Here is a 22,605-nt window from a genome sequence, read left to right on the forward strand (position 1 = left end):
GTGCAGTGATGCACCGATACCTGTTTTGGTTTCAGGAGGTCTCTGACTAGAGATGACAGCTCCTTGGCTTTCTCCTGCGGGAGAAACATTTTTTTCTGTTCTGTGTCCAGAACCATCCCCAGGAACAGGAGGCGTGTGGAAGGAGCCAGCTGAGGAATGTTTAGAATCCATCCGTGCTGTTGTAGCACTTCCCGAGATAGTGCTATTCCGACCAACAACTGCTCCTTGGACCTCGCCCTTATAAAGAGAACGTCCAAGTACAGGATAATTAAAACTCCCTTTTTTCGAAGGAGTATCATCATTTCTGCCATTACCTTGGTAAACACCCTCGGTGCCGTGGACAGTCCAAACGGCAGTGTCTGGAATTGGTAATGGCAATCCTGTACCACAAATCTGAGGTACTCCTGGTGAGGATGGTAAATGGGGACATGCAGGTAAGCATCCTTGATGTCCAGGAATACCATGTAATCCCCCTCGTCCAGGCTTGCAATAACCGCCCTGAGCGATTCCATCTTGAACTTGAATTTTTTTATGTATGTGTTCAAGGATTTCAAATTTAAAATGGGTCTCACCGAACCGTCCGGTTTCGGTACCACAAACAGTGTGGAATAGTAACCCCCTCCTTGAAGTAGGGGCACCTTGACTATCACCTGCTGGGAATACAGCTTGTGAATTGCCTCTAGCACAGCCTCCCTGCCCGAGGGAGTTGTCGGCAAGGCAGATTTGAGGAAAACAGCGGTGGGGGAGACATCTCGAATTCCAGCTTGTACCCCTGAGATACTACTTGAAGGATCCAGGGATCCTGTGAGCGAGCCCACTGATCGCTGAAATTTTTGAGGCGGCCCCCCACCGTACTTGGCTACGCCTGTGGAGCCCCCGCGTCATGCGGTGGGCTCAGAGGAAGCGGGGGAAGAATTTTGATTCTGGGAACTGGCTGACTGGAGCAGCTTTTTCCCTCTTCCCTTGTCTCTGTGCAGAAAGGAAGCGCCTTTGACCCGATTGCTTTTCTGAAGCCGAAAGGACTGTACCTGATAATACAGTGCTTTCTTAGGCTGTGAGGAAACCTGAGGTAAAATATTTTCTTCCCAGCTGTTGCTGTGGATACGAGGTCCCAGAGACCATCCCCAAACAATTCCTCACCCTTATAAGGCAGATCTATGTGCCTTTTAAAGTCAGCATCACCTGTCCAGTGTCGGGTCTCTAATACCCTCCTGACAGAATGGACATTACATTAATTCTAGATGCCAGCCGGTAAAATATCCCTCTGTGCATCCTTCATATATAAGACGACGTCTTTAATATGCTCTTATGTTAGCAAACTAGTATCCCTGTCTGACAGGGTCACAGACCACGCTGCAGCAGCAATATCTGCAGGTCTCAGTCTAGTACCTGAGTGTGTAAATACAGACTTCAGGATAGCCTCCTGCTTTTTATCAACAGGTACCTTCAAAGTGGCCGTATCCTAAGACGGCAGTGCCACCTTTTTTGACAAACGTGTGAGCGCCTTATCCACCCTAGGGGATATCTCCCAGCATAACTTATCCTCTGGCGGGAAAGGGTACGCCAACAGTAACTTTTTAGAAATTACCAGTTTCTTATCGGGGGAACCCACGCTTTTTCACACACTTCATTCACTCATCTGATGGGGGAACAAAACACTGCCTGCTTTTTCTCCCCAAACATAAAACCCTTTTTTAGTGGTACTTGGGTTAATGTCAGAAATGTGTAACACATTTTTTATTGCCGGGATCAAGTCACGGATGTTCCTAGTGGATTGTGTATATGTCTCAACCTCGTCGACACTGGAGTCAGACTCCGTGTCGACATCTGTGTCTGCCATCTGAGGGAGCGGGCGTTTTTGAGCCCCTGATGGCCTTTGAGACGCCTGGGCAGGCGCGGGCTGAAAAGCCGGCTGTCCCATAGCTGTTACGTCATCCAGCCTTTCATGTAAGGAGTTGACACTGTCGGTTAATACCTTCCACCTATCCATCCACTCTGGTGTCGGCCCCACAGGGGGCGACATCACATTTATCGGCATCTGCTCCGTCACCACATAAGCCTCCTCATCAAAACATGTCGACACAGCCGTACCGACACACCGCACACACACAGGGAATGCTCTGACTGAGGACAGGACCCCACAAAGCCCTTTGGGGAGACAGAGAGAGAGTATGCCAGCACACACCAGAGCGCTATATAATGTGGGGATTAACACTATAACTGAGTGAATTTTCCCCAATAGCTGCTTGTATATACAATATTGCGCCTAAATTTAGTGCCCCCCCTCTCTTTTTAACCCTTTGAGCCTGAAAACTACAGGGGAGAGACTGGGGAGCTGTCTTCCAGCTGCACTGTGAAGAGAAAATGGCGCCAGTGTGCTGAGGGAGATAGCTCCGCCCCTTTTTCGCTGACTTTTCTCCCGCTTTTTTATGGAGTCTGGCAGGGGTATTTATCACATATATAGCCTCTGGGGCTATATATTGTGATTATTTTGCCAGCCAAGGTGTTTATATTGCCCTCAGGGCGCCCCCCCCCCCCCCCAGCGCCCTGCACCCATCAGTGACCGGAGTGTGAGGTGTACATGAGGAGCAATTGCGCACAGCTGCAGTGCTGTGCGCTACCTTGGTGAAGACTGAAGTCTTCTGCCACCGATTTTCCGGACCATATTCATGCTTCTGGCTCTGTAAGGGGGACGGCGGCGCGGCTCCGGGAACGAACACCAAGGACGGGTCCTGCGGTCGATCCCTCTGGAGCTAATGGTGTCCAGTAGCCTAAGAAGCCCAAGCTAGCTGCAAGCAGGTAGGTTCGCTTCTTCTCCCCTTAGTCCCTCATTGCAGTGAGCCTGTTGCCAGCAGGTCTCACTGTAAAATAAAAAAACTAAAATATACTTTCTTTCTAGGAGCTCAGGAGAGCCCCTAGTGTGCATCCAGCTCGGCCGGGCACAGAAATCTAACTGAGGTCTGGAGGAGGGGCATAGAGGGAGGAGCCAGTGCACACCAGATAGTACCTAATCTTTCTTTTAGAGTGCCCAGTCTCCTGCGGAGCCCGTCTATTCCCCATGGTCCTTACGGAGTTCCCAGCATCCACTAGGACGTCAGAGAAAGAAGAATTATACTTACCCTCTCCGCTGGCTCAGGCTCCTCGGTGCAGCTTCTGGTCACTCACGATTCCCGGGCAGGAGAGAAGGAGGAGGAGGGAGGTGGAGGAGGGAGCCGCAGCAGCGCTGTGTTATTGGTGGAGGCGCTGCTGCTGCTGCCCCTCTGCTTCACTATAGGCTGTTCTCGGAAGACAGCCTATAGTGAAGCAGAGGGACAGCAGCAGCAGCGCCTCAACCAGTAACAAAGCGCTGCTGCGGCTCCCTCCTCCGCCTCCCTCCTCCTCCTTCCCCCGTACCGCTGCTCCTCTCCTCTCTGGGCGGCTGTGCGCTGCGGGCAGCGGTTGCCCCAGGGCACAGCGGCATGTAATGAGTCAGTTTGACTCATTACATGCTTTGGGCCCCTGGACAGTGGCGGTGCAACCAGTGCAACGCACTGGTTGCACTGGCGGTAGTTCCGCCTCTGCGCATCAATACAAATAACTGTGGCTGTGGCATTTGCATATTTTTTCACTCCTGCTGCGACAGCATTTGCGACCATCTCTGAATCAGGCCCTATGTTATCAGAATAGTGCTCACATCTTTTTTACTTATTGATACTGGTGTTAAATGTACCGTATACAAGAGTCATAGCCATATGTTCAGAATTGCAGAACCCTGAAAGAAATCAGACATTTTAATCCTGCCATAAATTCTAATTTTAACTATACTCAGTGGAGTCTTTGCTTTAATATGTATTGTCATTTTACCTCAGAAGTGCTTAAGATTTATTTGCCAAATGATTAATTATTTATCACTTCATTGTGAAAACCAGTAACTTGTATACTTTTATCAGCAGTTTTTCTTTGGAACACTGTGACAGTATATCCCAATGTGCAGGATGTATCCTGTTGTCAGAAAGGAAAACATCTCACAGAGCTTCTGTGCCCCTGTAGACATTCATTAGTTAGGCATCAGAGGCGATCAGATTAATAGCAGGTATTTCTATCACATGCCACTAAACGCTGCAGCAAACATTTTATCACTGACATATAAGTTTAAACCTCCTCTCTGTAACATTTCTACAAAGATTAAAAACAAATGTTCTGGTCACTTTTTTTCAGATCTTTTCATTAACCGAAGCAATTTCTTTATGTATTTGTATTTTTAATGGGGGTTTAAACTATTTTCTTTAACCATGCAATTATATGCTGTTCTCCTCAAAATACTGTAAGTACATACATATATCTGTCAGCAAAAAACAACAACTTTAATGTAACAATTATATGAAAATATGTCTCACCATCAAAGTACTGAGGATCTCTTTGCTTTGTATAGTATAATGCATTGTTGAGTGAATTATTCAATACTTTCTCCATCCTTTTCAGTAATATGCAATCATACAGGTCTTTCTTGACTTCAAATCTTTTAAGTGTACCTTTGATTTGCTCTAAGGTAAAAGAAAACATTAGGAACAGTTACTGTAGATTAGTGAAGAAGATACATAACACAATTAATAAGAGTCTAATAAAGTACAATGTAATCGCTCTATGCATGGGTAGTATGCCGTGTCTTAGGTACCAGAATCTGGGAAATAACAGAAATGTGGGACTACTTTCTTAGAATATTCTGAAAAATTCCCACAGAACAGTCATAGTACTAATGAGTGAAATAAAATGACGTTATTTCCGTTCAACAGTATAAATTAAGCAAAAATGTGACTATGAGACACATGGTGCATTGCATAATCTAATATCCATAAAAATAAAGATAATATCAATCTTCAACAGGGGTTTTCAACTCTCCTCAAGTACCCCCAATAGGTAATGTTTTCCAGATTTCTTTAATCATGCATAGGTTATTTAATGTAATTTGCTGTTTCAGCGGGATGCAGTTAAATTGGCGTCAGTTGGGATCCTAGCTGTCAGGATAACGACGCCGGAATCCCGACTGCTGACAATGCTGCCTGTCTGAATCCCGGCTCACAGGGGATATTCCCACTCGTGGGTGCCCACGACAACCATAGAGTAGGCAGGGCCGAAACTAGGATTTTCGTCACCCGGGGCAAGGTAGTAATTTGGCGCGCCCCCTCAAAAGAAAACAAAAAACAAACAAACCCTGTTAGACTAAAATAATCAGATTATCAAAAATGTTGAAAAAGAAGGGGTTACTATTGGACAATGGTGGTCATCCCGAGTTGATCGCAGCCAGCAACTTTTAGCTGCTGCTGCGATCAATAGTCCAGGCCTATGGGGGAGTGCATTTTAGCTTAGCAGGGCTGTGATCGCTTGTGCAGCCCTGCTAAGCTAAAAATAAATCAAGCAGAAGTAGACTAGGGCTGGACATACTTACCCTGTGCGATGGATCCAGCGATGATGGGCCCAGCTTTGACGTCACTCCTCCGCCCTCCGTTGTCCTGGACACGCCTGCGTTTTACTCACCACTCCCCGAAAATGGTCTTTAACGGCCCAGATACACCCATCCATGCCTCCTTCCTGTCAATCTTCTTAGCGGTCGCCGCTGCAACCACTTCAATCGGTAGCCGCGACGTAACCCGGCGACCCCTGTCACCAGGCAACGTCGCGCACAGCGCACAGCGGCCGCTGCGCATGCGCATACCGCACCCGTTCGCACCGCAGCGAAAAACCGATGCGTGTGAATGGGTCGGAATGACCCCCAATATTCCCTTATGTGCCCCAAATGCCCTTAGTGCCACATGCCACCCCCAGCAGCGTACTCCACTACATGCCCCCTGTGTGCCCCCATACATTGCACTATATCCCTGCGCAATATCATATCATTCCATCACTGCACTACATACCCTATTTGATTGCTTGCTAGCTATTTTTTGCAGCGCTGCAATCAGATAGTCGCCGCCTATGTGGGAGTGTATTTTCGCTTTTCAAGTGTGCGAACGCTTGTGCAGCCGAGTGGTACAATAAAGTTTTGTGCAGTTTCTGAGTAGGTCTGAACTTACTCAGCTGCTGCGATCACTTCACCCTGTCCGGTCCTGGAATTGATGTCAGACACCCGCCCTACAAACGCTTGGACACGCCTGCGTTTTTCCAACCACTCCCTGAAAACGGTTAGCTGAGACCCATAAACACCTTCTTCCTGTCAATCTTCTTGTGATGGGCTGTGCGAATGGATTCTTCGGAATGACCCCCTATATGTTACACTACATCACTACACTGCATCCCCTTACTGTTTATGCTACACCACATCAGTGCACTACATGCCCCTATATACTGCAATACATTACTACACTACATACCCTATATGGTACACTACATCACTACACTACATCCCCCTATAAGCTACACCAAATCCCCCCATCTGGGAGGCAAAGCGAAGGTTGATACTGCTAACTGGGAGCACAGTGCCGATAATAAAGTCTGTCTTTAAACTCACCACAAAGCTGCTGTAGTGATACTCGGTGAGAGTTGGAGGTTGTCCAGGCTCTTAGTTTCCACTGTCAAGTGGATAGCTAGCAAAGTGAGCCTTTGATTTCTGTAAGATCGGTGACTGCTCCTGTTAACAAGATAAAGCCTTGGGCAGAGTGTCCTCGCAATGGTGTGTAGCCGGCAGCTTGTTATTTGTTGGTGCTGGGCAGGCAGCTGGGATCATAGCCTGCTGAAAAACACAGCACCAACAGCTCGCTTTATAGCTTGAACGGCGCACCGCACGCTAGTCACAGCATTGCATTGCAAAGAAGAGAGTTTAAGACAGTAGCCAACATAGAATAGATCCCAGGTACTGGAGCTCACCCACACAGCGACGGAGCCAGCTGCAGGCAGACAGGTGGGTCAGAGACACTGCCCCGGGAGCCGTATGCTGCCTCACTGTAGCAGCACAGCACTGCCGGGGGAAAAACAAAAAGCCTGCTCCTCCGTAACTCCTCAGCACCCTCTCAAATCCTGCACCCAGGGCGCATGCCCCTTTAGCCCCCCCCCCCCCCCTTCCTTGTTGCAGCCCTGGAGTGAGAATAGAACCTGCAGTGAGCGAAGCAAGCCACTGAGCCCGCAAGGCGGTCTCTCTGCGCCCACCTCGCTTCTGGCATACTGACGTCTGGGATGCCATTTTCTGTATACTGACGGCCAGTATCCCCACCGTTGGTTTTTCATAATGATTCAATTTCAGCATAAATCCTACATGTCTACATAGACATAAATCCTGAAAACATTATCTGTTGGGGTTACTTGAGGACTGAAATTGAAAATCTGTGGTCTAGAAAATCAAAATTATACTAAGGTAATGACTTTTTATAAGGTATATCATAGATCAAGGTATCGCATTAGCATTAGCAGTATAGCCTACATGTGATAAGTAAAATCAGTATATAATATACATTTTATCTGCAGTTGCTCTTTTTACATAGGCTGAGTGGGCGTTCCATAATTTACAGGACAGTTCCTGGGTTTAAAAACTTTTCCTGTCCCTCTAGTCTAAACAAATTACCATTACTAGTACTACAGTGGTTCCTATTTAATAAAGTTAAGGCAATCTTCATTATCTTTTCCTAGTCTGATTATTTATTTACAGTAAGCTGCAACAATATTCAATTGTAAACAGATGCAGTACATGCATAGAAACACCTTCTCAGCAGCACAGGTGCATATTCAATTGTGCACTCAATTTTGAAAAACCCTACGGCGCTGTTTTTATTGTTCCTGCAGCCACAGGGTTTTTCCTATTCAATTAAAGAAGAGAAAATGAGCCACGGAGATTTCTATAGAAAACCGTATATTTTTTTTCCTTGCACCCTCAGATCAAAATCATTATTTTTAGGAAAAATCAGTGGTACATGCTCTAGCACCCCTATGGCACACTTCCAATGTGTAATTAAGCAATTGAAAGTTTCCAGTTAGCTTCATTAGTCCTTAATTACTCAACTTCCGAAGTGGTCATCTTGTCAGGATCTGGTCTTGTGCAGCAGCGGTTTGTGTAAGTATGTGTGAAACCCCTGTCAGGGGTGTGACCCTCAGTGTGTGTATGACCCACACTGTGTGTGTGTGTTTGGCCCCTGTGTGTATGTGACACCCCCCCCCCCCCCCCCCCCACCGTGTATGTGTCTGGAGACAGCAGCAGGGAGAACCACATCTCCCAGCAAACCCATTTGCTCCAAGCAGCCCCCTCAACTCTCAGCAGGCTCCTCCCCTCATCCTCTTTCTGAGTGGAAAATGAAGTGGAGATCCCTAGGAGCCGTGGAGAACACTAGACCGGCCTGGAACACACTGGTGAGTATCGAACCTTTTTTTTAATATCTTTTTGGAATTTTGCAGCAAAAATACAGCTACCAATTTTTTTAAAATTGGATTCCATAGATATTGGGAGCATGCAACACCTTGGTATCCAAAATTGGGTATGAGGTCCACAGAGTTTTTATGCATCCAAAACCTTGCGACCAGTTGGATACCCCCAAATTTTTCAAGAAAATTATGTATTCCATTATTAAATGGCAATTTTTCTGCATTTCTTTGCTTGCTTGTTGATTTCTTTTCTGAACACACAGCGACAGACTACATCTACAAGTATACCATCTCTTTACAACATTGTCAGCACCATGGAAAAGGGAAGGGCTATAATGTGCAGTAGAGAGGACAGGCTAAATTTACAATGTAGTGCTCTCAGAGCTAAACATTTTGGTGCCTGTTCAGGAAAAGAATTGGTGTCCCAATCACATCCCCCATATTTAAAATAGGGACAGTGCACAACAAAAAATATAGGGGTGTGGCTTCATTGGGGAGGTGTGTGGCTTCATAGAGAAGGGGCGTGTCCACAGAATAGTACAAATTCACTTTACACTACACAGTAGTGTCCGTTAGTCACATTACACCACACAGTAGTGTCTGTTAGTCAAATTACACCACACAGTAAGTTCCGTTATTGACATTATATCAGACAGTAGTAGGCCTTACACATGTTGCACCACTGTAGAGCTGCTTATACAAGTTACGCCACAGTAGAGCCCCTTATAAACATTACACCACAGAATAGCCCCATATACACATTACACCAGAGTAGTGCCGCTTATACATGTTATGCCAGGTAAAGCCCCTTATACAAATTATGCCAGGTACAGCCCCTTATAAACATTATGCCCGTTTAATCCCCTTATACACATTATGCCAGGTAGAGACCCTTATCCATATGATGCCAAGTAGAGCTCTTTCTACACATTATGCCAAGTAGCGCTCCTCCACCTCATCCCTCCTTCTCATTCCTCCACATCATCATCCCCGCCCCCCCCCCCCCCCCCCCATGGAGCAGCTATACCTTTGTTATGGCTAGCAGAAGCAGAGAGCAATGGAATGGCAACTGTGCCCACAGAAAGTCCTTCTGGAAACACATCATGACATCTTTCCCAGTTCCTGCAGATACTGCAGGAAATGAGAAGGGTGGTAGAGCACATGGTGCAAGCAGCAGTAGCACTGCCCGCTGTAATGCATATATGTCAGAATCTGTGCGACTGCTGGACCCGGACTAGGGTTGGTTTCAGGGATAATACTCTGGAGCCGTGGAACGAATTTAGTATTTTTAATATTGTTTCTCCACATACAGGATATGGCAGTAGTATGGTAAATGGAATATTAAAGAAACAATAATAACAATAGCAAGGAAGTCAGCTGGATGCTTGTCCACCGGTGAGACTGAGAGGTGGATATCCAATTATAGATGCCGAGATCTACTTGATGTTAGGGCTAAGATGGTGATCTGTAATGAAGATGAATAACCATAGGAGCTGTAGAGTCAGAGTTGGTATGCAGCAACCTTGGGTGACTCAATGCAGGAAGGCTGAAGTTCAGCCAGCAATGGAGTACAGATGAGTTAGAATACTTGAAGAACAAATAGAAGAAGAAGAAAAAGGATGAGCTGGGACTCAGCTAATCCTGGTGCTCTGGGATGCTGAAGACTTGTAAAGCCAGGGCACAGCTTATCCTGAGGCACTGGCGTGCTGAAGACTTGAATAGTTTGCAGAAGTTGTAAAGCAAGGGCATAGCTTATCCTGAAGCGCTGGCGTGCAGGAGACTTGAAGAAGTTTGCAGTGACTGGGAAGCCAGGACACGGCTAATCCTGAAGCACTGGAGTGCAAACAGGGCAGGAAGGCTTGTGACCAGGACTCAGTCACAGTCGGAGTCAGTGAGAGTAGAGGGAGTTACTCTGCTGTCTCTAGAATCCTGAAACCATAGTCTCAGCGGGAGCCCTACACAGGCTGAGTACAACAAAGCACTGACAAAGATTTAACACAGGTTTTCTAGCTTTATACCTGAGCCAGGAAGAGGATTGGCTGGTTCACTTACGTGACTGCAAGCAGGCTCCCGATTGGTCCACAGTCTGGTCAGCTGACTGGACCACTATGGCTGCTACCTGGAGAGGCATCTGCCCATGGAAGACCAGCAGCCATGGGCCCAGACAGCACCGGTGATGACAGCGGCCGCTGTGGACGATCCTGGGTATCGCGGACAGAGGCCAGGATGCACCAGAGGGTGCGAGTCCGGCTCCGAGATGCCACAGGACAATTGGACCAAAGCCTGGGAGGTTGATAACACTGCATTTTGTGACAATATATTAGCACTGGTGTGTCCGACAGAGTCGGCGCACCACTACTATTATACGTAATAGCGGGCAGCTCTGCAGCTGGACATACATAGTCAGGCAATCGCTGGTGGATGGGACCGGTGCACCCACAAGGCAATGCACTGTTGCTGAGCACTGTCTGCACCACCCTAGTTGCTGTCCTGTTTAGCGGTTTCAGCTACTATATTTAAATGAGCAATTACAGTACAGTATATTCAATACTGAACACACCTGATTCAGGGTCCAACTCCAAAACTACTGAATAAGCGATAGCTTTGAAAAACAGCACAATATTACATTTAGCTGAGATATATCCTAGCTAATGATAATGGCCATTAGGGCCATTCCACAGAATTTGAAACCAAGGAGCAAATAATTTTTTTCAATTGTTATGATAAAACATCATTCATACTAGAGATGTGCACCGATCTCCATGTTTTGAATCTAGATTAATTGTGGTATTTTGGTTTTAGTTATGGTTTTGAAAAACCCACCCTCATGGGGTTTGGTTTTGAATCAGTTTTTTTTTCTTTTTTAAAGAATGCTAAACGCAGCTAAAATCATAAAATTAGGTCCTGTCTTTGTTCCTACAGTATTATTAACCAAAATAAGATTAATTTCACAGTTTACAATTTTCTTCACCAATATTGGCCAAAGGCTGGCTGGCTGGCTGGCTGGCTAAATTAAGCAACAGAGCAGGTGCACAAACACATAGCAGATACATCTCTCTTAGCACTCATCCCACTGCCAGCATTCTGGCAGTGGGATGCCGCTGTCGAGATATAGACAGCCGGCATCCCACGCACCGGCCATCCATACCGAACCCAACCGTGGGGATCACTGTACCTTATAACCAATGCAGGGAAATGGTGCTGATGATCCCATTTGAATGTATTTATCTCTGATTTCTTTTTTCCCCCAAGAACATAACAGCTGCATAATGGGGATAAGGTGCATTAAGGGAGATTGCTGGTCTATTCAGGGAGTCAGGGAGATTGCTGCTATTTCTGGGAGTCTCCGGCAGAATGAGAGAGGGTAGGCAACTATGCCTTAAAGCCTGGAGTGTTGGGGCACCTTGAGGACCGTATTTAGGAACAAATAATTTAAGGTATGATCCAGTTTCTTTTTATCTTAACCTAGATATACTTCACTTAAAATGTCCATAGTTTATTGTCTATTTTCCATATATTCTGACTGAAAATTTTCCCCCATAAAAATGGTTAGTTACATTCTTGGTATATGGTTTATAAGAACATTTTCAACAGTTACGTACAGTACATGACAATTTGCACAATATTTTTCCTCCCCAGATTGTTTAGTGAACTTTACAAAACTGCATATACAGTAACAAAGATCTTTGGAAAAAGGTGTTGCATGGTAGGGGACCAAAATGGCATGCAAGCTTCCTTATTGTTATTTTTATACTGGTACTTTGTGTTTTCTATCTGACATGCATACAGGATTGGAAGTCTTGTGATGCTGTCTTGTAGTTAATTGAACATCTTTCTGTTCCACTGATGTTTGCACCTGCTTTATAATTTCTGTAGTAACTGCCAAAACATGCTTTAGCCAATTATATGCTTAAGAACATGTGTTTACCTTATAAATATCTGGGCTTTGTTCTCTGTGGTATAAAATTTAAATCCTGCAACAAACAATTTATTTGTAAATTTGTTATCTATGTCATCATATGCCTATGCTCACTACAGTATGTGGGCAAGACGGAGTGCGAATTTAAAGAGCGGATGGTGCTCCACCATTCAGTGATACGGGCTGCATTAAAAAAGGGGTCTAGTGACCGACTCTCGCTAGACATTTTTTGCTAGCAAAGTATAATTTGTCTAGCATTAGGTATAGAATTATTGATCACATTCCATCTTTAATACGTGGAGGTGAGAGGGGTAAACACTTACTACGATTGGAAACAAAGTATATTGATAAACTGGGCACATTATCCCCTCGGAAACTTAATGAAACCATCGGACCACACTGTTTTCTTTAATTTAAATGAATATCTTTCTGATTAAGATCTATTATATACTTGTTTCCTCTATTGGTATGGACTATTTGAAACTATGTATCTCTTATACTTTGTAGTTTCCTTGATTTAAAATGGTTATATTTGTATCTTTATGCTCTGACTACTGTTTACCGTGCATACTTGCTGGATGATTACTCTTGTGATCAGCAGCTTTTCGGTTGTTGCTAGGCAACGGGTGAGGCTTGATGATGTCACTTCCACGGGACCGAACAGTGTTGCCTGTGGCGGGTAGCGGCACCATGCAAGCCTGGAGTTTAGTATATAGGGGGTGAGTACGCACATATTTCTTTTGTTCTGTGATCTTAAAAAAAAGATCAATAAAATGAGCTGAAACGTTGATCTGCAACTTGGTATATCCTATATAGTAAAAGCCAAGTCTGCTCCTCACCTCCGTCTGACACAGCGCAAACTGTAAGTAAAACTGCAGGGAGATGTTACTGCCTCCTTACCTGCCGCTGGTAATATTAATAACACTGTTCTGACTGTTTCACACTTGCTGCATACGGAGAGAGGGGGCTGAGGAGACAGTGGGGGGTAGAGGCTGATAGGACTGGGGGTGGGGTGAAGGGTGGGGTAGGGGCAGATAGGGACTGAGGGAGAAAGAGGACATGAGGCTTTGTGCAGAGAGGGACTGGCCTGGGGAGAGAGGATGGTAGGGGCAGATACGACATGGGGGGGGGGGAGAAAGAGGGGGGAGGGGTTGGGTTATATGCGTACTGGGGAGAGAATGGAGTGGGAGGGGCAGAAAGGAACAGTGGAGAGATGCAGATTTTTTCAGTATAGTCACCTCTGTGTGACATGGACACACACACACACACACACACTCACACTCTCCCTATGTGCAAGGCACCCCCCACCATATACTGCCCCTATGTATACTGCACCCCCATTCTCTTCTATATTCTGCACCCCCCACGATACATTGCGCCTATATACACACTGCACCCCCTCATCCATATACTGCTCCCGCCATATACAGCATACTGTGCACCCCCCCCTTCATATACTATGCTGCAACGCCAGGTTACTCAGCAACAAGTAGCAGCAGTAACCAGGAACCACCAGGGGTGGCTTTATTGGCTAGGAATTTGTCTTCAGTTTGCTATACAACAGCCAAGTAGGTAAAAGGTAAGCAGGTGGGGGGGGGGGGGGTCAAGTAAAGTCACACAGATAGGTAAACCGTAGGGACACAAGTTAGTTACATGTACGTCTAGTCAGTCAATGTTCAGGAGTTCGCCAGGAGGACCGCTTGGGGAAAAAAACTTTTGAGGCTTCTTGTGGACCTGGTGGGGACAGCCCTGTAACGCCTGCCTGAAGGAAGCAAGTTAAACATGCTGTGGCCGGGGTGTAGCTGGTCTTTTACTATCTTCATTGCCCGCTTTTTAGCTCTAGACAGGTACAGGTCCTGGACTGAGGGAAGGTCGGCCCCGATGATCTTCTCTGCGGTTCTGACCACCTTTTGGAGCCTGCATCTGTCCCCCGCGCTGGCGGAGCTGTACCATACGAGTATCGAGGAGCACAGTACCGACTCCACAATCGCGGAGTAGAAGAGGAGCAGAAGCTTCTGTGGGATGTTGAACTTCCTTAGTTGCCTGAGGAAGAACAACCTCTGCTGCGCTTTCCCAACAGTGGCGTCAGCGTTGGACCCCCATTTAAGGTCCCGGGAGATTGTGGTCCCTAGAAACTTGAAGGAGTCCACTAGCGATACCACACTGTCAGCAATAGTTAGCGGAGGTGCACTAGATGATTTCTTCCTGAAGTCCACTATCATCTCAACAGTTTTGAGGGGGTTGAGCTCAAGGTTGTTTTGGATGCACCACTGGGCCAGCCGGTCTACTTCCCGTCTATAGGCCGATTCGTCCCCGTCCTTGATGAGGCAGATGACGGTGGTGTCATCAGCAAATTTGATGATCTTTACTGATTGCGCCTCTGAGGTACAGTCATTTGTGTATAGGGAGAAGAGCAGGGGTGAGAGGACACAGCCCTGAGGGCAGAGCCGGCCCTAACCAATATGATGCCCTAGGCAAGATTTTGGCTGGTGCCCCCTAGCACCACCGCTAGTTCCGCCTCTGACCCTGCACCCCTTTCCCAGCACCATCACCCCCCACCCATAGCAGTCCTTTTTTTTGTTTTCCTACCCCCTGTAATTTAAATAAGAACAGTGTGCACATTTGGCCTTACACATATGCCGCACATTATTAGTGCCCTTATACACATAATGACACACATAGTGCCCCTTACACATATGTTACACATTATTAATGCCCTTATACACATAATGACACATGTAGTTCCCAGCGTGAGTCAACTGGCAGCTCTGCTAACGTCGGGTGCCTATTTTTTATGAAAATGCATCTTATTTGCATTGCTATGTGGCTAGGATGCACAAGCAGCTTCTGCTGATTAAAATGATATGTGGCATGCCTATATTCTGTATGCGACTGTGGCTGTATCTGCATATGAAATGCTACACACAGAATATAGGCATGCCGCATATCATTTTAATCAGCAGAAGCTGCTGATGCCCCTAGGCATACCAGATGCCCTAGGCAATTGCCTAGTTTGCCTATACCTAGGGCCGGCTCTGCCTGAGGGGCTCCTGTACTAATGGACCGCGCCTGAGAGGTGAATTCCCCCGCTTTCACCACCTGTGTCCTATCTGTCAGGAAGTCTACTATCCAGGAACAAGTAGCTTCTGGGACCCCTAGGCAAAGTAATTTGGGGTGGAGGATGCTGGGGACGATTGTATTGAAGGCCGAGCTGAAATCGACAAACAGGACCCTCGCGTAGGTACCGGGAATGTCTAGGTGCTGTAGAATGTAGTGCAGGCCCAGGTTGACTGCATCCTCGACACACCGATTCAATCGATAGGCAAACTGCAGGGGGTCCAGTTGGGGGCCAGTCACAGTTTTCAGGTGATTCAAAACCAGACGCTCTAACATTTTCATGACCACAGACGTCAGTGCTATCGGCCTGTAGTCGTTCAGGTTCATGAAAGAGTGTTTCTTGGGGACCGGGACGATAGTAGACCTTTTGAGGCAGGAAGGGACTTTTTGTAGCTCCAGCGATTGGTTGAAGATCTTGGTGAATATGGGGGCGAGCTGACCTACACATGCTCTTAGGGCAGATGGTGACACTCCATCAGGACCCGGAGCTTTCCTGGGTTTGGCCCTTTTGAACAATGCCTCAACCTCTTCTTGGGCGACTTGCAGTTCCTGGGGTTGGCTGTCGGTGTTCGGAGCATCGTAGAGGTGATTGATATACTTCATCTGCTTCAGTTACTTTAAGCAGGGTAGAAGAGCCCCCACTCCAACTTTGCATTTTGAAGGGGCTGCATCTGATGCTTTTCTTAGGCAATAAAAATGTAAATAATCTACCTGTATTATAATATTGTGGATGAAATGACTGAACATATTGCTCCAAATGTCCAAAGAGCTTAATTGACAACCTTATGACAGACGCAGCTCATGTCCTGTAGTACAGTCAGCTCGTGGAAGGGTAGGGCATGGTAACTGCAGATCCAATATCTGAGGGTAATGTGTTCTTTGAAAAAAACAAACATGTATTTAGCAAGAAGTCCAACAAAATATTGAATATTAAAAATACGTCCAGCAAGAATTGATTCCTAGCTAGGTCTATCAATAACTGTTCTCTCTCACAGATGTTATTTTAGCTGCCTGACAGAAATCCAGTAGCTAATGGAATGGTAAATTATTTTACAGGACTCACCTATAGCTCAGGAGATCAGATTATCATCTGAATGTTACTCATCAAGTCTGGGTTTTCATCTACTTTTCTACCTGCCATAATTAGCATGACTATGTGAATTAAAGTGTGTGTCCAGAAATACGGAAAATGAATATTACCCATGTCATTTAAGTAGAACAAGGAAGCGTTATTATTGCGAGTTGGCAGAGTAGTGTTGACACATAAACTAGTCACCCTGTTGTCAAACAGCCCTGATGTGACATTCCCAGATGAAGTATTTGTAACTATGGAGGGAAATGTATTAACATAAGGCTAGCCTGCAGTCAGATCAAAGGATAAAATCATTTATAAGGATATGAAAAAAATAAAAATAAACTGTCATAATTTTTCATGATCTGAGAAACCTGGGTGCCAATTTATGTTCAGGGACAAGAAATGCATAAAGTGTGTGAATTCAAATAACTGATCTTTATGGAACCTACTGTATAGTACAGTATTCAAAGGTGCTCCCAGGAGGTCAAGGGGGCTGCTCCCCCACCGCCTAAAATTTGTACCCAGTAAATATTAAATGTGTCCCTTACTGTTGTATTTTTATTCTAATACACTATTTTCTGCATTTCCCATAGTGTCTTCTATGCTGTTTTTAACATAAACGTGTGCATATGTGTATGTAAATGAATGGCTGGATAGATAGATAGATAGATAGATAGATAGATAGATAGATAGATAGATAGATAGATAGATAGATAGATAGATAGCAGTGGCATATCTATAATGGGTGCAAGGTGTGCGGTACACACGGAAGCGGCTCTGCATTTCCATCTATTTAAAATTATAATGCAGCAGGAGGCATCTGTAAGAAATAGATGCCTTCTGTTAACATTAGTGAGGATCTAAGTGCTGCATCTGAGGCCGCAGCCTCGATCACCATCGCAACTATCAGTCGCAACTCGCAATTTGCAATGGTTACAGGTACGGGTCAGCCTGCGTAAGGTGAAGCTGAAGCTTGCTCAGTCTGGTCATAGGATCCAGACACTGGGGTCCAAGAATTCTGCATCTGATGATATAGACCCTGAATCCATCACACCTTCAAAGTGGGTACCATCCCCGTTCCACCCCCCCCCCCTCCTCCAATTCTGCAGTCTGTCAATCAAGTTGTGGCTGCCAGGGGGCTGTAAGCATGCAAGACCCGTTCTGCATATGCATAAAATGCGCCTGTGCAGACCCCAAACATTGTATTTGTACTCAAACCAATGGGGTTGTATGCAAATTAGAGATGACCGGGTTCAGTTTTCAGAAAAGTTTTTCTAACAGGTTGGCATAGGTATGCCTCTTAGTGAAGCAGGTGATACAGAGAGTAGCCTGCCTTTGAATGAGCTAGTGTTGTGTGTTATATACTGCTGCTGCTGCTGAAGGCGATACACCCACCCAGTAGGCTGTCGCAGTCATGTAATCTTTTGTTTCACCAGTTCAGCTTGTTCACAAATCTGTGGCTAACTGGATAGTGGGTACAATGGCATTATTATAACCTCCCAGTACAGGTGAGGAATCACTGTTCTGGTAAAATAGAATTGAGATGCAATTTGGTAGCGGGGACACAAATATCCTCAATTAACCATCTAAAAGCAGATGCATTGATGGCCAACTGGCCATACTAGCGCCACCACTCCCTCATAAAAGTTCTCAGTTAATCAATTAAATTAAATGAATTAATCCTTCATTCTTTCTTTTACAGCAAAGAATTTTCAATCATTATGAATCAATCAATTAAAATTAACTAACTAGGGAAGTACAGATGGTGTAATAGTTAACATCACTGCCTCACAGCACTGAGGTCAGGGGTTCAATTCCCCACATGGCCCTAACTGTGTGCAGTTTAGTATATTCCTCCCATGATTGTGTGGGTTTCCTCTGGGTGCTCTGGTTTCCTCCCACAATCCAAAAATATACTGGCAGGTTAATTGGCTCACAACAAAAAGACTGAGAATAGATGAGCCAAATGGTTCTTATGTGTAAATGCTAAGCTTTTCCTTCTTTTTTTCTTTCACAGCAACTCAGAAGAGAAAAGGACATAAAAAAAATGTTCCATCATTATCATTGCCAATGCCCCCATTGATTCACATTTTCAGAATCAAACAATTAAATAAAATTTTGTTCTTGATTAATGAAAACATTCTTTGTTACTTTGTATGAGGTTGTATAATTTATTAAACTGACATCCTGCCTTCCATTGCAGTGCCACTCTGTTTCCCAGATGTGCCATGTTTGAAGTTGAACAGCCACGTGTTTGGTGTTTGTGCTGCCCACTGCTGTCGCTTAGTTTACTCAGCCAGCTAGCTTGGTGCAACTTTTTGGCTTGAACTGGATGAAAACATTATTGTGAGTTGTGTATTGATCAAAATTGACTGAAATTACTGGAAATGAATGTTATTGAGGTTAATAATACTGTAGGAACAAAAAAAGGCCCAAATTAAGTGTGTCACGATCCGGGTATCTGGACGCCATTACCTGCCGTTTAGGTGTCTTCTGAGACTGGCCCAGCGTTCCAAGTCCGGATCTCATCTGTGTCAACACTCTGCACATCCCTCCTGTCATTCTGAGACACTACCACAGCGGCGCCATGTTTGAATCCAACATGGCGTCTCCTGTCCTCCGCGGCCGGCGCCGCCATTATCATTATGTTTGCACATTTCATTTCAAACCAGTTTTCCCTCCAGGTTCCAGCATGGGCGCAGCCATGTTGGATTTGATCACATGCTCCAATTCCTCCAATCCACCGTCTCTGGAATCTGCATAATTGCCCAGCCAATGCCTGCATAGCAGCAGGTATAAGTATCCTGTGTCTGGGCCAGATAGATGTCAGTGCTTTGAATGTCATACCTTGTTCCAGTCTCTCTCTCCTGTGGCTTGTTTTTCCAGGTTCCAGTTCCTGTCTCCAGCATCCACAAAGAGACCCGCACCTGCTTTCCATCCTGCGGTGCAGCCTGACTCTACAGTCCTCCGTGGCTGTCCAGTTTCCAGCTATTTACAATCTGCTTCCAGCAGCCAGCTTTCAAACAGATTCCAGCTTCTACCAAACACCGGTGCTGATCCAGCGGATCCTATCTTACCAGCAGCATCCACTACCACCGGTAATCATCTATCAGCTATTCTGTTTCTACGCTCACTAGCATCTCACATCATCCTCTCTGTGTTTCATCACCTGGCTGGTTCCATCCAGCACCCACTCCGTGACTTTAGTACCTGGCTGATTCCATTCAGCACCCACTCCGTGTTTTACCACCTGGCTGGTTCCATCCAGCTGATACAGCAGCTTACTCAAGTTACCAGATTCACCTGCTACAACTACTGGCATGTTCCTCGGCTATTTCTACTACTACAACCAGGCCTGGTAAGGTGATTCCATCAAAGGACTTTTACATCTGTTCTAAACCTACCAGTGCTCTGAGAAACCTTCTATGGTTATGTGTTCCAGGAACTGTGTTATTTGCCACTGTCTTTGCTAAACCTTGAATACTGCTTGTTATCACACGGAGTCTGTTAATAAACTTTTATTTTGAATTTTAAACTGGTTGTCATGGTCACACCTTCGGGTAATCATTCTGCACTTACATGTCCAGGGGTCTGATTAAACCTCCCAGGCTTAATTTCATCTCAGCCCCTACAACTGAGGCTTCCTCCTGTCAGCCTAAACCCTCAGTTGTGACAGTAAGCACTGACCATATGAATCCAGCCGGAGACCAGGATCAAGCGGCTAGACCTATGCAAGAACTGGCAGCCAGACTCGAACATCAGGAGGCTGCACAAGGTCACATCATCCGCTGTCTCCAGGATCTCTCTACTCGGCTGGATGGGATTCAGACGACCCTCCGTGGACCTGTCATGTCTGATGCGTCCATCACAGTGACTCCAGCTGTAACCCCACCCACCTTGCCCATTTCCATACCACGTCTTCATCTTCCAACGCCAGCAAAATTTGACGGATCTCCAAGGTTCTGCAGGGGATTTCTCAACCAATGCGAAATCCATTTTGAGCTTCAACCTGGCAACTTCCCCAGTGACCGTACCAAAGTTGCTTATATTATTTCTCTCCTCAGTGGCTCAGCCCTTGATTGGGCATCACCGTTATGGGAGAAGTCTGATCCCCTGCTGTCCTCCTATACTGACTTTGTAGCATCATTCAGGCGCATCTTCGACGAGCCGGGCCGGGTTTCCTCTGCTTCATCTGAGATTCTCCGTCTACGCCAGGGAACACGTACTGTGGGACAGTATCTTATACTGTTCAAAATCCTGGCATCCGAACTGGCCTGGAACGACGAGGCCCTGTATGCTGCATTCTGGCATGGCTTGTCAGAACGCATTAAAGATGAGTTAGCTACCAGAGACTTGCCTTCTAAGTTGGATGAGCTAATTTCACTATGCACGAAGGTTGATCTACGGTTCAGAGAGAGAGCAACCGAGCGAGGAAGATCATCCGTTCCTAAATCTTCTGCTCCTCCTCCTCGTCAACCATCTCCATCCAAGGATGAGCCTATGCAAATTGGTCGTTCCCGTTTATCTCCCGCTGAGCGCCGAAGACGCCTCTCCGAGTCTCTATGTCTCTACTGTGCAGCTCCATCGCACACTATCAACGCCTGTCCCAAACGTTCGGGAAACTCCAGATCCTAGCTCGCCAAGGAGAGGGCCGGCTAGGAGTAATGATCTCCTCTCCATCTCCTCATGATTGTAACCTCCCAGTGTTGCTCCAAATTGCTCAATGTTACAGGAACGTCATTGCCCTCCTTGATTCCGGAGCAGCTGGGAATTTCATAACCGAAGCTTATGTTAAACGGTGGTCCCTACCCACCGAGAGACTGTCCTCGTCCATCTCTTTGACTGCCGTGGATGGCAGCAAGATTTTTGACGCAGTCATTTCCTTAAGGACTCTTCCAGTTCGTCTGAGAGTGGGAGTTCTTCATTCTGAGTATATTTCTTTTCTAGTGATTCCAAGAGCCACACATCCAGTGGTTTTAGGCCTTCCATGGCTCCGTCTCCACAACCCATCGATTGACTGGACGACTACGCAAATACTGGCATGGGGTCCCTCCTGTGCTGAGACTTGTTTAGCCAAAGTTCTTCCTGTTTGTTCTTCCTTCCCCAGGTCATCTGATGTTCCACCTCCTCCATATCAAGACTTCACGGACGTGTTCAGTAAAGCCTCTGCTGATATCCTTCCTCCTCATAGAGAATGGGACTGCCCAATCGACCTCATTCCAGGGAAGGTTCCACCGCGAGGCCGAACTTATCCGTTGTCTCTGCCTGAGACACACTCCATGGAAGAGTACATCAAAGAGAACCTGGCGAAGGGTTTCATCCGACCATCTTCTTCTCCAGCCGGCGCAGGCTTCTTCTTCGTTAAGAAGAAAGACGGTGGTCTGCGTCCGTGCATCGACTACAGAGGTCTGAACGACATTACCGTTGTTAGGCGCCGGGGTCCGCATGTCCGCGCGGCCCCGCGCCTAGCAACTAGGGACGCCGTGCGCGTTCAGCCGCCGACTCCCTAGCAACGCTAGACGCCGGGCGCGCTGAGCCGCACGGACCCTAGCAACGGGGACGCCACGGGCGGACCGCGTTCCCCGTTGCAGGGCCTAATTAACAAGCACACACACTTGTCCTCTGGCCGTGCAGCAAGGCAGCTGCACGGCATTTATTCCCAATCAGGCTCTAAGCAGCTGATTGGAGGACTCCCTGTTAAATACCTTCCCAGTACTTCTCACAGACGCCGGTAATAGCTTCCTGCATGCTGCTTTGGTTTGCTGAGAGTCTGTTCCAGTCCTGCTGTATCCGGTCATTCCTGTCCTCAGAAGTCCTGTATTCGGGAGTTGTCATCTCATCCCAGGAAGTCGTTTGGTCCCCAGTTGTCCTGACTGATCACCTTTGTATATCGAGTGGTGTTCCGTGAGTTGCGGCTCTGCCGTGTGTTGCGGCTCAGACGCTTTATCTTTATATATTCTGTTTTTGGAGCATTTGCGGAGGGTTCCGCTTCCACAAGTCCTCTCTGGAACTCGGCGGTGCTGGGTAGGAGAAGTGGACAAGTGGATATTTTGGTTGTCCTTTTCCCTGGCGGTATTTCTGCACATATTCTAGTTTTAAGTTACCTTGTAGCCCCTGGCCTGGTTGTTTAGTCAGAGGGCCCCTTGTTATCACCCTGTCTCGGATTTCCCTT

At 46.4% G+C, this 22,605-nt stretch overlaps 1 protein-coding gene across 1 annotated transcript in view; it reads right to left on the reverse strand.

Annotated features, from left to right (window-relative positions):
- C7H16orf89 (chromosome 7 C16orf89 homolog) overlaps positions 1 to 22,605 on the reverse strand; it is a 189,610-nt gene that overhangs the window by 121,526 nt on the left and 45,479 nt on the right. The window contains exon 2 of the mRNA XM_063932361.1: positions 4,377 to 4,523. Within this exon, the coding sequence (XP_063788431.1) occupies positions 4,377 to 4,523 (147 nt within the window). The remainder of the gene's footprint in view (positions 1 to 4,376; positions 4,524 to 22,605) is intronic.

Source organism: Pseudophryne corroboree, chromosome 7 (assembly GCF_028390025.1).
Source record: "Pseudophryne corroboree isolate aPseCor3 chromosome 7, aPseCor3.hap2, whole genome shotgun sequence".
NCBI lineage: Eukaryota > Metazoa > Chordata > Amphibia > Anura > Myobatrachidae > Pseudophryne > Pseudophryne corroboree.